Source organism: Alosa pseudoharengus, unplaced genomic scaffold, assembly GCF_046254945.1.
Source record: "Alosa pseudoharengus isolate Yale_2024_CS ecotype anadromous, Long Island Sound unplaced genomic scaffold, YU_APseudo_1.1 YU_APseudo_1.1_scf_2, whole genome shotgun sequence".
Classification (NCBI taxonomy): domain Eukaryota; kingdom Metazoa; phylum Chordata; class Actinopteri; order Clupeiformes; family Clupeidae; genus Alosa; species Alosa pseudoharengus.
The window spans coordinates 46,408,188-46,422,826 of record NW_027468663.1 but is presented as its reverse complement, the minus strand read 5'-3'; the positions used below and the strand labels follow the sequence as shown (position 1 = coordinate 46,422,826).

The 14,639-nt window shown below is 40.8% G+C and overlaps 1 protein-coding gene across 1 annotated transcript in view; it reads right to left on the bottom strand.

The window, feature by feature from the left end:
- astn1 (astrotactin 1) overlaps positions 1-14,639 on the bottom strand; it is a 208,475-nt gene that overhangs the window by 106,498 nt on the left and 87,338 nt on the right. The window contains exons 12-14 of the mRNA XM_076293301.1: positions 14,162-14,299; positions 8,926-9,076; positions 580-746 (exon numbers count right to left, since the gene is read on the bottom strand). Of these exons, the coding sequence (XP_076149416.1) occupies positions 580-746; positions 8,926-9,076; positions 14,162-14,299 (456 nt within the window). The remainder of the gene's footprint in view (positions 1-579; positions 747-8,925; positions 9,077-14,161; positions 14,300-14,639) is intronic.

Here is a 14,639-nt window from a genome sequence, read left to right as displayed (position 1 = left end):
GAAAGAGAAGAATGCGTGATGGGCTCTGGAAGAGTGACAAAGTTAGGCTGGTGTCAAGTAGAGATATGTGTTCTGCACTCAGCCTATACTGACAATAACCCAGCCCCCAATAACCCAGCCCCCATTACACTCTTCAGCCTGCACTCTCCCCCCACATCTCATAGCTCACATCTGTAGACAGAATAAATTATACCAACTGATTGAAAAAGTGACTCTATGCTACATACAGTCCATCCTCCATTGTAACCATACCATCATTACAGTATGAGGCAGCAACTGCTATTGTGTGAGTGTATTTATTGCAGGGTTTTACAATCCTAACCCTGATGGTGATTTACACAGCAAATATAGTTTTTAATGATTAGAAATTGTGATTTTGAACATCTCACTCTTTGATACTCTACTATGCTCTAGATAATGGTACTAACACTGATGATATCAATATCACTGTGCCAGGGTGTGCATAATATGGGGTTTTTAGTATTTGACAAAAGCTCTGTGCAGACTCTGTGACTGTGAGAATTAGTGGGCAAAGCCTAACGATCAGGCTGGCAGGTACTCATGTGCTCGTTTCCTCACCCGCAGAACATCTGGATGTTGTAGAGGGTGGGGTCCTCCTCCAGAGGCGCCAGCTGCTGAAGACACAGCTGCTCGCAGCCGCCGTTGAAGCCGTCCGAGCAGTCGATGCCAATGTGGTGGTCGTAGCAGCCCGTGCCATCCTTCATGGGGCTCAAGCCAGGTGGGCACTGAAACAACGATAACAACAACCCACGGTGAATTGTCAGGCTGAAGCCTGTGTGCGTCCAGCACTCCCCTGCTTAATGAATGTGTTCGGGTCTGGCATGACCGCTCACAGTGCTCCAAACAGGTTTGCTCCAGATTGGCGATAGCCCTTTTCGCTTGGACACTGACAAGCTCATCATCTGTGCATTCATTGCATGGTAGAGGTGTGAACCAACTCCTGATAGTTTCCAACTCTGGCTTGTTTTGAATAAACTGATGCATTTTAAACGGAATAAACTGATGCATTTTGCAATGTTGTTTACACCCTACCGTCCTAGACAATCTGGAGCCTGCTACTTTGGAATAGGTAAGAGTTGGGTCTTACCGAGGCAGCAGAACAGAACAGAACTGCACACATGCTTCCTGAATTCCTGCCCCCCTGCATTTCCCCTGCAATTCCCTCCCTGTAGCCTGTGATGCCAAACTTATATGATGTTCTCCATCAACTCGGCCTTCAAAAGAGACTTTGATGGGATGATTCAAGCATGGCTTCCCAGCAAGGGAAGCTCTCCTTACCCTCAGGCGTTATATTCTTCTTCTTCTTCTCTCTCTCTCTCTCTTTCTTTCTCTCTCTCTCTTTCTCCCTCTCTTTCTCAGCCAATATCCAAAGATTCTGACAGGTCTGCATCTGTGAGCTATATTTGTCTGAACAGATTATAAAACTGGAACTACAATGGCATGGGATATTAACAATGTCAAAATGCTTAGTAGAAAGACTAAGAACAAGAGAGCTATCGGTCATACAGGCACACAGACACACACACACACACACACACAAATTCACCACACTCACTCACACAAACACACACACACACACACACACACACACACACACTCACTCACACAGAAAGAGAGAGATTTTAATGAACTGCACATACACAGAGGGTTTACTGCCGTTAAACCCGAAAAAAACCTTGGGCTTACTGAAAGCTTATCCCTAATATGCATTGAAAACATGTGGGAAGAGGGATTATATTTCATCCTAAAGCTTCCAACCAGGATGATCATTCTAAACACCTCACGCCAGACATACAGCTGCCACCAGGACAAACACACATCTACTGTATAGCATAAGCAAGCAGCTGTGGCAGGACCAATTGCATGTCCAATTAAAAACTGGCATTCAATACGCCTAAATTGTTTTAATACTGTACATCTTATCCTTATAAGCCAAAGTAGTCCAGAGTTCAGAGTACTGTAAACACTATATTATGTTTATTTGGTAACACTTTCTTTTCCTGTAGCCATTTTAAACTCGGTCCTGTGTCTGTTTCAGCCTAATTTGATTTGGGCACACAAAACTATGTTCAATATTTTCAACTCAACTCAAAGCTAGTATATTTTCATATCAGAATCGGGTCTGCAAACCCAAAACTGTAAACAGAATCACACATAATGGGTCTGAAAAGCAACAAAAAAAAAACAGGAGGGCACAGCAGAGTGAGCATAAGTGGAGAATTAAACAACAGAAGAGTCCATCACAGTCTGTCAGCTTGTTGAGCCAAACAAACGATTGCTGGATTGCTAGACTTAACTTGTCAACTGACTTCACCCCAGCCATTATTTTAACTTATTTGCAACAAAGTATTGGCGAGGCGAGATGTTCATATTGAAACCCTATCCTTGTCCCTGGATGCATGTGTATTGATTTTGTCGCTGGGGCTGCTGCCGCCATGACAACTGATTTATCACCTGTAATGTAAAAAACATGGTAGACTGAATCACCTAACTCATCTGCGACATAGACTCCCTAAATCAGTGGCCCCCTCCTGCAATCAATGGGAAGGGGAAGTGTGAAGGGCGTGGGGGTGAATTCAAATACTGACAGCTCTTTACACTCACACACCCGACCTGACCGTCCACACGGGCTGACCAGGCCCTGCCCTGCCCTGAGCTGTGCTGAGCCGTAAAGAGCTAGAACAAGTCGGAGAGTCAAAGTCCCCGTGAGACTCTCTCTGTCCAACAAATGACAAAGCACCAAAACCATTGTTGGCTTACAAACAGGCTTTTCAACAATAAAGTCAGCATTCACGGATTTGGGAAAATTGTGGCTAAATCCACGGCTCTTTTGTTGATCCGAGAGAGTCATCGATTTAGTCATCAAAATGACATCAGCCATTTCTACCATGCTCTAAACTAAATAATTTATGTGCTTTGTGTTGCATGATAGTTATTGATAAATGTAAGAAAATATATGAAGCAATGAAAGTCACTCATACCCCATTAATGTGTCAATAAGACCTGCTCGAAAAAATGCTTCACAATCCGTTATGAAATAAAAGACCCAAGTGAGAACACATCAAAATGATCTACCCATGATCTCTCTGAACAGAGCCATAAAGGGACTTCTTCTGAGGAATCCAATCCTTTATGAATGTTTTCAAACATGAACAACCATTAAGTAGGTAGAAGATTCTGTGGAAGATGTCTGGTAAAGTTGGATCATAAAAAATAAAAATGTCAGAAGGGTGCCACAGATGAGAAAATAATAAAGAAAAGAATTGTGAGCTTTGAAGCCATTTAATCATGTGTCCAAATCTTTCCAGCTTCTCAGTGCTTAGGAGAGTTGGCTATGTGGCTATGTGTCTTTTCAAATGTTGCTTTTCTCTGGGCTAATTTGAGACTAGGAAAAGAAAAAAAAAGAAAAATCATGCATGTCTCCCTTCGAAGTAGCTGACCTTAAATGATATCTGATGGAAAAATATAAATGTGTGTCTTTAAAGATGCTGGGATGAAATGTTATGCTAAGTGGTGAATGTTTCGAGACCATGGATGTCAGGTGTTTCGTCTTGAAAGATGGAAAAATACAGTAACCTCCACAGTCAGTGCTAAAGTATCTAAAAATCACATCACAAATCACAGATCTAAAATGCATAGGATGTTTGGATGTTTGTCAGTCCAAATGTGATGATTACTTCAATCGCTTTTAAGGTTTTATGCCTCACAGCAAAAAAAAAATCAATCTTATAAGTGTGGAATTCAGTTTATACATTACTTTTATCCTCTGAGCCTTAGCATAAAACTATTTCCTGTGTCTCCATTGGTCCTTTCTCGAGGGCAGAGGGAGGGAGGTGGCGGAAAGTTATATTTTGGAGGTGGCTTTGGGGATTACTACGGTGCATTAACATGCCTCAGCCCCTGCATCTGTTCCTGCTTGGACGGCAGCTATAAAGGAGATAGCTGGGGATAGAGTACCCAAATCCACTGTCTGATCCTTAGGAAGGGAAGGAAGAGAGAGAGAGAGAGAGAGTGATAGAGAGGGAGAGAGAAGAGAGACAAAGAGAGAAAGAGAACAGAGGTGCAGACAGCTTGCTGGGTGCCTGCCATCGCCCAAAAGCATGTGCACTTGCGGCCCCTTTGCCAAGAATCGACTCGGGTTCTCAGAAGTGCTTAGCACCCAGCTTGTGACGGGCACCAGGGGCCCGGCCACAGCGCTAGCGAGGGCCGGCGCGCTGACGGGGGACTGATGAGTTTTGTCAAAGAGCCCCACAGGTCCTGTCACCACGGCGGATGGCCCACAGTGCAATACAATCCCATCCCATGTTGGTTTAATTAGGACATACACAATGTGGAAATCTTACACAAACAAAATGCTACCCAAGAGACTGATTATACGATTCTGGAAGAAAAACACTTATCCCTCCTTTGGTGCAGTGGTTAATGAATACCTTTCAGGGTTAGACGTCCATATCTCACTTCACCACATTTTGTAGTAGTACATCTGAATGAAAATCAAGGTTTTTGTTTGTTTTCTTTAGGGTGTGAGTGGGGGAGGGGGGCACTTCCAGTGCCAATCCAAAAATCCTTAACCTAATTAATAAAATAATCATTGTGCAATCATTGTGAATCATGCAGTGGTGATGGGGGGCAAGTCAAGACATGCCAGCTAGCTCAGAAATAAAGAAAAAAGAAAAAAGAAAAAGAAAAGCGAGCATAGACTTCAAATACCTCTGACAAGGTGCTAATTGATTAGCGAAGAACTAGCCTCTCTGGGAGCCTGCCAGTAGCCACTTATGATTAGATGGACACAAGCATCATTAATATAACCTGTCATGGGGTAATTACTAAACACCAACTGATGTACGCTGGGCAACAGATGGGTGCATTGTAGCTAACCAGAAAAATTAGCAGCCTGATTTTTCCTAATGGAGACAAGGGTGTGTGTGTGTGTGTGGTGGTGGTGGGGGGGGGGGGGGGGGTTGATACCAAATAATCAGTGCAATTATGCTCCTGGTGATGCCTCCACTGGCATGCCGTCACCTGTTATTTGCTTCTCATGTGGAACTCTTTCAAATCCTACAAAAATGCTTACTATTATACAGGTACAATATACTACAGGTAGAGTTTCTGTTAGTGCTGTATGTTATTTTATAGTATAAATGACACATTTTTTATTTATGTTTAGAAATTATGTGGTTACACTTTACTTGACAGATTTGACATAAGAATGACATGACTCTGTCATGAACATTTCATAAACAAGTCATTAACGTTTATGACATAATGCTTCTGTCATTAAGTATAATTCGGTTTTTGTTATAACAAGTTAGGGTTAGGGTTAGAGTTAGGGTTCATGTGTCATGACAGTGTCATGTCACTCTTATGTCGATACTGTCAGCCTAACCCTAACCTCTAACCCTAATATTAACCCTAATCCTAATCTTAACTTGTTATGACAAAAACCGAATGTCACTTAATAACAGAAGTGTTATGTCATAAACATTTAGGACTTGTGTATGACATGTTCATGACAGTGTCATGTCACTCTTATGTCGACACTGTCAAGTAAAGTGTAACCGCAAAGATCTACATATACTGGTGGCTTTGCTCATGACATTTTGAGCAACGCTCTTCATTAGATTCAGAAGATGCAATATTGTTTCATGATAATCCATGCCTTCACATCAGCAAGTGAAAAAGAGAAGAGGGGCCGGTGATTCACCTTAACCTTAAAACCTGCCAAAGGCTGGTTGTTTATTACATATATCAGTGACTACTGCTTTATGAAAATGTTGATGCCAAGCTTATATCAACTATTAAAGAACTGTTACATGAATATTAAATAAAGAACAACCCATACATATATAATTGAGTTATTAAGTATTCATTCAAGTTAAAACATTGTTTGTGCTTATTTCTACCTTACTGCACTGGCCTCATCCAACTAATCAGTACTAAAAATAGAGCCTTGAAAGCACCACAAACAGGATGATGGGCCCAGGCCTTCATCCGGCTGGAAATCATGCAGTGTTTTTTTTTTTTTTTCACCTTCACAACATGATGCACCCTTCTGAGAAATGGCTAAAGCTAATTCCCCTGGCTCAGAAAACAAACCGATCACATGATGAGATCTTATTAAGGAGCAGACCCTGGAGCTACCATAAATAAATATATACAATTATAACAGCTTTGGTCTGCATGTCTCTGTGTATGTCTGCCTTTTTTAAATTGGGATGCAAAAGACGTGAGATGTTTAGTGTGTGCTCTTGATCACTGTAGTTGCTTCTCTTTGGCAATAATTAAGAATGAACGATGCCACTCAAATTAATCTTGGCCAAAATTTCACTTCTCATTATTTCAAAAAAAGACATAATTTTATGTTGATTATTTCAAAGCTGCTATGTGTAATGTTTAAGCTTAAAACATTCACAAATGCTCTATTCATAACAGAATGTGAATAAACAGGCATTTTTGGCATGTCTGTCTGTCCTGAATTACCACTTCGGTCCCCCTGTGGCGCTGTACAATACAATGCAGGAATCTACACACACAGCTCCTTTAGCAGGGGTAGTCAAGAATATCAGCACAACTCCATTCCTTCAATGAGACATGCACTAATGTTTTTCACTTGAATATGAGGAGATGTGTTAACATTAACATTTATGAACTACAGTACACTTTGTGAGTTTGAGTCACATGAACCACATGGCACAAACCACAAACCACAACTAACCTCCTTGTTTGCCATTTATTTACATTCAGCCATATTGTTATAATTTTGTAATTAGCAATTTTTTGTCTTTTGCTTGTTTGGGCACATTTCACTGTTGTCATACATAACCTTCATGTCTCTATTTACGACAAATTGTGAAGCAAAAACATAGGTAGTGTGAAGCTGAGTGCAAAGCCTATGAGTTGTTCTACTACAATCATGGCTCTGTTCATTTGCATGCTATATTCTGCACTAAGGTTTACCTCTGGGCTTCTCATTTTACACCTCTGAGACTAGATGACAACACAATTGGAGTGGATTAAGATCATGCATTAAGATCATCAGTGTACAAGTCTAATTAATATAGGCTATCTGATAGCATCTCATAAAATGTTCTTTATCTTTTGATTTTAAGCAGTGTGGACTTGCTGGATTAATGTCCCTGCACCTCATACCAAACATCCTTACATGCCCCTGTAATCCATGGCCATGACAGTAAATTAAGGTTACATAAACAGCCAGTAATAAGAAGAAGTGTTGATCTCATTAAGCAACAGCACCTCGAAAATTGTTCATGAAATTTAGAGGAATTGAGAGTAACACTTCCTAAAGCGCTAACATAGCAGAGTTAGACATTCCCCTACCGACCTTCCATTACCGTTTCCATCATTTTATATCACTGTCCCACACAATTTGATCCATGTAGATCACAATTCAGATCTATTTTTGACCACATTTTTTGCAGAAAAAGAAATCATCATGGTCATGCTTAATAAATTATTATTCATAATGTTGTGCTCACTGTACCTAATGTTTTATTTGATGTGTTGCTCATGCATGAGGTCACGAATTAGAGACTATGAACTTATGTCAATTCCTAATGGTTCATCAGATATGAAGTAATGCATGAATCATTAATTAATTCAAGCATGAATTCATGATAATTCATATACCCTTACTGTAAAGTGATCCGAAAAAATACATATTTCAGTGGTACAGTACTCAACTTTACCTGGAGTAGCAATAAATGTGGAGGGCGCTGTATGTGAGTGTATAAACCATAACCATACTAATCTGTAGAGACCAGTTGTTAGTCTAAGGGAAGTGATTTCTAACACATGGGCACAGCTTAGACACAGAGCAAACAAATTGCAAACCTGTGGGTATGGATTTTCCTTCTAGCCTAAAATGCTTGCCTAGTGACCCAAGGAAGGCAGTAGAGAATATTAATAGCCTGATGTGGACATTTATCTAATTTATCTCAGCGGCCCTCAATGTCCTGTTAATGCCCATACTGAGAACCTTTAGTTTGGAGAATTAATTTCATCTCTTTCCCACAGACTACAGCTCAGCTGGGAGTAGGACTTGAACAGTTCACATCTGATTCATGATCTTTGGTCAAATGCAAAAAGAGTCCTACTTATGTTAGTCTACTTAGCCTTTCTGAATAATCCACTTTCCAAAGTCATTTTTCTACTTTTTCTTCATGTATCTTGAGTCCAAGTAAAAGACTAAAGCGCCTAGATGATGATGATGGCAGTGGTGGTGATTGTGATGATGACAGGTCTGAGTTTGTAAAAACGTATTTAGTCAAACTCTATAGAAAAGGAGCAAGATACAAGCAGACTGTTCATCATTTCAATTCTATTCCAGGTTACTGTTCATCATTTGTATTTGTCTATCAAAGCACATCTGTGATTACCTTTGCGGATAATTATCACACATGTGACTGTGATGATGAAAAAAAGAACAGCTAAAGATCAGTGAGTATTGTATGCTAAGTAAGTAATCATGTTTAGGAAAGTAAAGAGACAGTTATTATGGTGCATTCAAATGGGGGAACTCAACGCTTACCACAGCCAGATGGTGAATAAAATGAGAGCCTCTTATTCATTTCATGGCTGTTAAACAATGTCTTAAGTGAAATGTAGTGGGAGGCAGACAGCGTGCAAGCGGAAGTATAAAAACAGGGAAAGTGTGAAAATCTCCAGACAGTCGTTTAAACCTGTTTCTTATCAAACTTTCAGTCTAGTGAAACACACAGATGCTAACATCTATTTTTAGTTTTTATTAAAACACCTAAGATATGAGGGTTTGGATCAGCTAGGGATTGGAGAAAAAGAGAGAAGGTAGAGAAGGTAGAGAATGTAGAGATAGAGAGAGAGAGACAGAGAGAGAGAGACAGAATAAAAGACTACTAGATGGCTCACCACACAACCAGTGGAGTCCAGCTTGCGGTCAGAGATGCAGCGGAAATTCCGGCTACACCCACCGTTGTCCTTTGAGCAGTCACGCACGGGACCGAATGAGTCCAGCAGGACCTCCAGACTGTCGAAGGACGAGGAAATCATGAGCTCCTCTCTGTGAGAAGAAATAACAAATCATACAGAAACATCATCAGCCCACAGCAGTCCTCATGAGGTCTCCACACATACTGGCAGGGGGAGAGAGAGAGAGTGCAGCACTCACACATGGTTAGCAAAGACCAGAACCAAACTCATGGTACACTGTACATTTCCACCAATGTTTAGTTAAACAACAACTATACACAACAACATGTAATAAGTAACCATGATACAGAGAGATCAAATAACATAAATAAAAGAAGAGAGATATATAAAAAAAGAGAGAGGATAAATCCTATTTGCAGTTTAATATGTCCATTCTATAAACACTACATGAATTATTAACCGCTATTATCAATGAAGTCATTATATTGGTTAAATGTGCAAAGCTTTCACTTGGTGGATGCTACTTCCTAGGATCTTGGTAAGATGTAAGGAATATTCCTGAATTGCAAAAAAAGCCATTTTGAAATTTCAGATACAACACATATATACCATATCAATTCTGAGATCAAATTCCACCTCAGGCCTAAAATGTTGATGATGCCAGCAAAGACAAAAGCGTGACTTCAAACAGTTACTGGAGTCGGTCAGTGTCTGAGGAGAGGAGAGATTCAGAGACACTCTTCATCACAGCGATGAGGAAGGCTGCATTTACTCATTTTCCATAAACACCTGCTAAAACCTCACAATTATCTCTTCAACCTGGAGAAGAGCTGTAGAAATTGAAAACGCCAACACATGTCATTTTCATGTCCCCGCATGAGGTGCGTCATCAGAAGTCATTAAACTGAACCGCTGATTAAAACAGGTGCCGAATAGTAAGCTGAGCAGTGACCTTTCCATGGAATACTTTTTCTATAAAACACTAAATCACTGTGCATAAGTGGAACGGCTGTTACAAATGGAGTACATTCATAATAACAATGGCAACAAAGCTAGCCCAGGGAGAGGATAAATGGCCTTACTCTGTTGTTTTGGAAATATGATTTTCCTTTCTTTCAGTATGCAGCAGGAGAGTGCCAAGACAAACAAGTTTCAGGCTTCATTATTATTATCATAGTTTTCTTTTGTTAAATTGTGTGTGTGTGTGTGTGTGTGTGTGTGTGTGTGTGTGTTGTATAAAACTGATTTTATCTTCCTAACCAATTTCAATGCTTAATTGGTCATGGCCCTGTCTTCTTATACTTTAAACGTAAAAAAAAGTCAATCCAACTAGTCAGATAAACAATGGAGTGCTAAGTGTTTTGAAGAACTTCAGAATGTGTAATGTGTCCTTTTGAACTCGCCCTTGCTGTGTCATTTTGTATTTCTCAGTGAGTACACCTTGCTTGCTCATAAATGAGCAGATGCCTCTCTATGTGTTGTTCTTCATTTTCACTTTCTGTACTGTTTTCTTCCTTTCTTACAAAGTTATCAAAATATAACAAGCATGTTTATTTCAAGGGCATTCACATCAGCATTGAGAAGCAACAATGAATGCAGTGATAATATGATGACATAAAAAGTTGTTTGCAAATGTATTTATTTACTGTGTATATACATAATTTAGGGGCAGCCGTGGCCTTTGGGGGCAGCCGTGGCCTACTGGTTAGCGCTTCGGACTTGTAACCGGAGGGTTGCCGGTTCAAACCCCGACCAGTAGGCCATGGCTGAAGTGCCATTGAGCAAGGTACCTAACCCCTCACTGCTCCCCTGTGAGCGCCGCTGTTGTTGCAGGCAGCTCACTGCGCCGGGATTAGTGTGTGCTTCACCTCACTGTGTGTGCAGTGTGTTTTACTAATTCACGGATTGGGATAAATGCAGAGACCAAATTTTCCTCACGGGATCAAAAGAGTATTTATACTTATACTTATAGGTTAATATGCAGACACGCATCTAGTCTCTCCAGTGTATGGTTTCACTTGAAATCGGATTGCAATAATAATAAAAAAAGTAAAAATAAATAGTCTTCAGTCCGCTCTAAAATCTTTTGGCAAAACTGTCAGCGCTTCGTCTTTTAAATAAGACTAGGCTTTGTTGAGGACTCCTACTGTTATTATGATGACAGACATTTTAGCAAATTAATGCAAGGCTGTGAGATGTACAATGTCTTAATAATGAGACATAATGGCATCTGTTTGGACAGTGATATGAGACAATTTGACTAATTGTATCAAAACCACCACTGTGACAAAAAAAAAAAAATATATATATATATATATATATATTTGATACTGGGACAAGCTGTCAAGAGATGGACATAATTACTACCCAAACATAGAGCCTCAGTTCCTGAAGAACATACATACAGTATGAAAGTCAACATATGAAAGTCAACTTCCTTTCCACTAATGGGGGGGTCATTAAAACCTAACCTTAAATTCAAGCCATAATGAAGAAGAGCACTTAAGCAATGGAAAAGTCACCTCTACTAACAAATCTGAATTGGCATGCAGACATGGCATTCATTTTGGACAAATGCAACCTTGCTAATCGCTTTTTATGTTAACCCTGCAATTTGCCTTGTATTATTTTTCTCTCTTTCACCAGGAGCATAATCACTCATTTCAGTGTGAATGGCCAGCATATGTGGACACTGAAAATGGTCTGTTAAAGACCAATTGAATTCCCTGCATCACTTTGCATATGGCCATGCTTCCAGTCGGTCTCACCTCATTCAGCGTCTGTGTGTGTGCTTGATGAAAGTACATGAAAAATGATGGTCTGATTTCCAGCGCAAGCCTTGTCCATGAGCTCGGTGATTTCAAAATATCCAGTCACTGCATAATTTAATCTAGAACAAGGCTTTAGCCCTGTCCAACAAATCTATTCTCCCAAAAGTGCATTTCCAAATAGTCTCTGCATTAGACATATTAGAGATACACCAGTGCATCTTAAAGATAGTAAGGGCAGACTGGCGCTCAGGTTTAAAGACCACCACCTGCTTGAACTGCTGACTAAACACACAGTGGAGACGTTACAGGAATGGGTCTGAGAAATGCCCAACTGGGACTGTGCATGTGGGCTTGATGTATAACATACATTGAACGCCTCTGGGTGAAGGAGTGACTCAGTTTATGTGTCTTTTTAATCTCAAGGTTAGAGATACCATGTGTTAGGAGCCACTGACCTGGATTCTTCATAAACAGGATGTTTCAAGCTTGAAATGGAATTCCCGTTGGCCATCTATGTACAGTATTATATAATTTGATAGCTCTCTCTTTCTTTCTTTCTTTCTTTCTTTCTCTCTCTCTCTCTCCCTCTCCCTCCATCCCTTAGCCGTTCCCTTCATCCCTTCATGAAACAGTATACAGCACTGATGTGTGTGAGACCTGCCCCTGTGACATACATTTCTGTTTGAAATAACTCAGTCCATACAATAACGGGCAAACCCAATATACCAATAGCACTCCAGAAGTGCAGTGCACGACTGTTTGAGATGTCTCAATGCAACAATCACACGTTAAAAACCCATTTTGTGAGGAGCCCGGATGACTCTCCTGATTTACACCGGCCTAGCTCCAGGGGAGTGGAAATAATCTTGGGCTGTTTGGAGCCCACACTTAAAGGATTACTCTGCCAGCTGTGTTGCCATGAAATGCCCCGGCTGACAGCATTAACCCTCAATCTCACACACCATTACTTTCTCATACACACACGCCGGGGAAAGGCCCGCTGTATTAAATTATGTCAGTGAGCACCCTGCACCAGGCCTGGCCTACAAGGAGTGCACACACATATTGATAAGAGCAAGGGGGAATTCTGGCGTTTGTTATACTGTCTGTAAGGTAACAGCCCTGTATATGACACAAAAAAGGTGCTTTGATCTTCCTCCAATAACAAGTGCACAACAGATGTATTCTCACATTCTGAAAATGACAAGATGCTACTTCAGTGAACTATTTTAACTTGTCATGTGTCTTGGTACACAACCCTAAAATATCAAGATAAGCTCCAATGGAAAGAATAAAACATTTGGGTGATACATGTATGTGGACATCCAAATAGTGCAGTGTACACAAGAACAGTTGAGGCAGAGGTCATTAATTTAGAAGGCTATTTCATACTGGACTCTATTTTAAACTCCAGCCATACCAAACCTAACAACAGCAGCAATTACTTTTTCCCTTTACCTACTCACTATAGTACTCACTATAATCCAGCTACGATTCCGAGAATAGACAAGAAAAGAAATCCGTTTTTCTAAGTCAATCATTTACACAAGAGTATTTTCCATGACTGCGGAACATAGAGATTAGATGAGAAACATTCAAAAGGAAAACCTGAGCAGTCATAAATCATGCACAAAAATATGTCCAGAGGGAAATTTTATCTTTCCCCTGTAAAATGTGAAGGTCAGGATTTGACAGAGAGGCACAATTAAGAGATCAATCTTCAAGGTCATGTGGTCAAAGGAAGTCAAGCAGATAGTTCTACGTTAACAAAGGCTATACAAATCACAATCACAGCAGGGCATGTAGAGAGATGTTGAAATGTGTTTTCATTAAATTGCAATGTTTTCACATGAAATAAATATGCAATCTGGAGTTCCTCTGGACTGTCTGTCTTATTTAGATAATGCACCGCTTTACATAACACAAAAATCCTATATTTGTGAAATGTGACATGTTGTGAGTTTGCTGTAGAGAGTATGAAGAAACAGCCTGTCATTTCGGTGGCTATAACAATTGCAACATCTGACATCAGCTCTACAGCACGTAATGTTGAACAAAAGCAAGAAAAGATCAAAGGCATCAGGGCTCGCTAACACACACCACATAATCCACTGATCCATCTTTTAAAGCTGACATATTAAAACAATTGTATCAGAACCGTAATGAAGATAAAATATAAATGCTTCCTCAGAGCCCTTCCGTCTGACAGGCCTTTGTGGACTCTGTGGCCTCAGAACTACAAACGAGTTATCCACTTGGCCAGTCGAGAGATTTACAGCCGGAAGAGGATCTTTGTGCCAACTTGTCAATGTCACCGGATATATCCAATATGTAATGGCGGACTTTCTCAGCGCGGCACAAACACAGTGCTTTTTTCCTCAGCGTTTTCTTGAGGATTCTGGCGATTTCAGGCACAGATGGGGGGGGGGGGGGGAAGCACTCACCTGACATCCACAGCGTCCTCCATGACAGTCATGTCTGTCTTGCACTTGGCTGAGGGGTTGATGGCCAGCTCAGCTGGCGGGATCACAAAGCTTTTGCTCAGTGGCAGCCACATGCCTTCACCCAGTGTGTAGGTGAACCTGGAAAACAGAATGCATGCTGGCCTTAGACATGCACACACACACGCACGCACATGATCACACACACACACACACACACACACACACACACACACACACACACACACACACACACACACACGCACACACACAAACACACACACACACACAAACACACACACACACACACACACACACTCACACACACACACACACACACACACACACACACACACACACACACACACACACACACACACACACACACACACACACACACACACACACACACATGCAGGCACATTCACACAATCATACACACACATACACACAAACACGTGCACACATTCACACAATCATA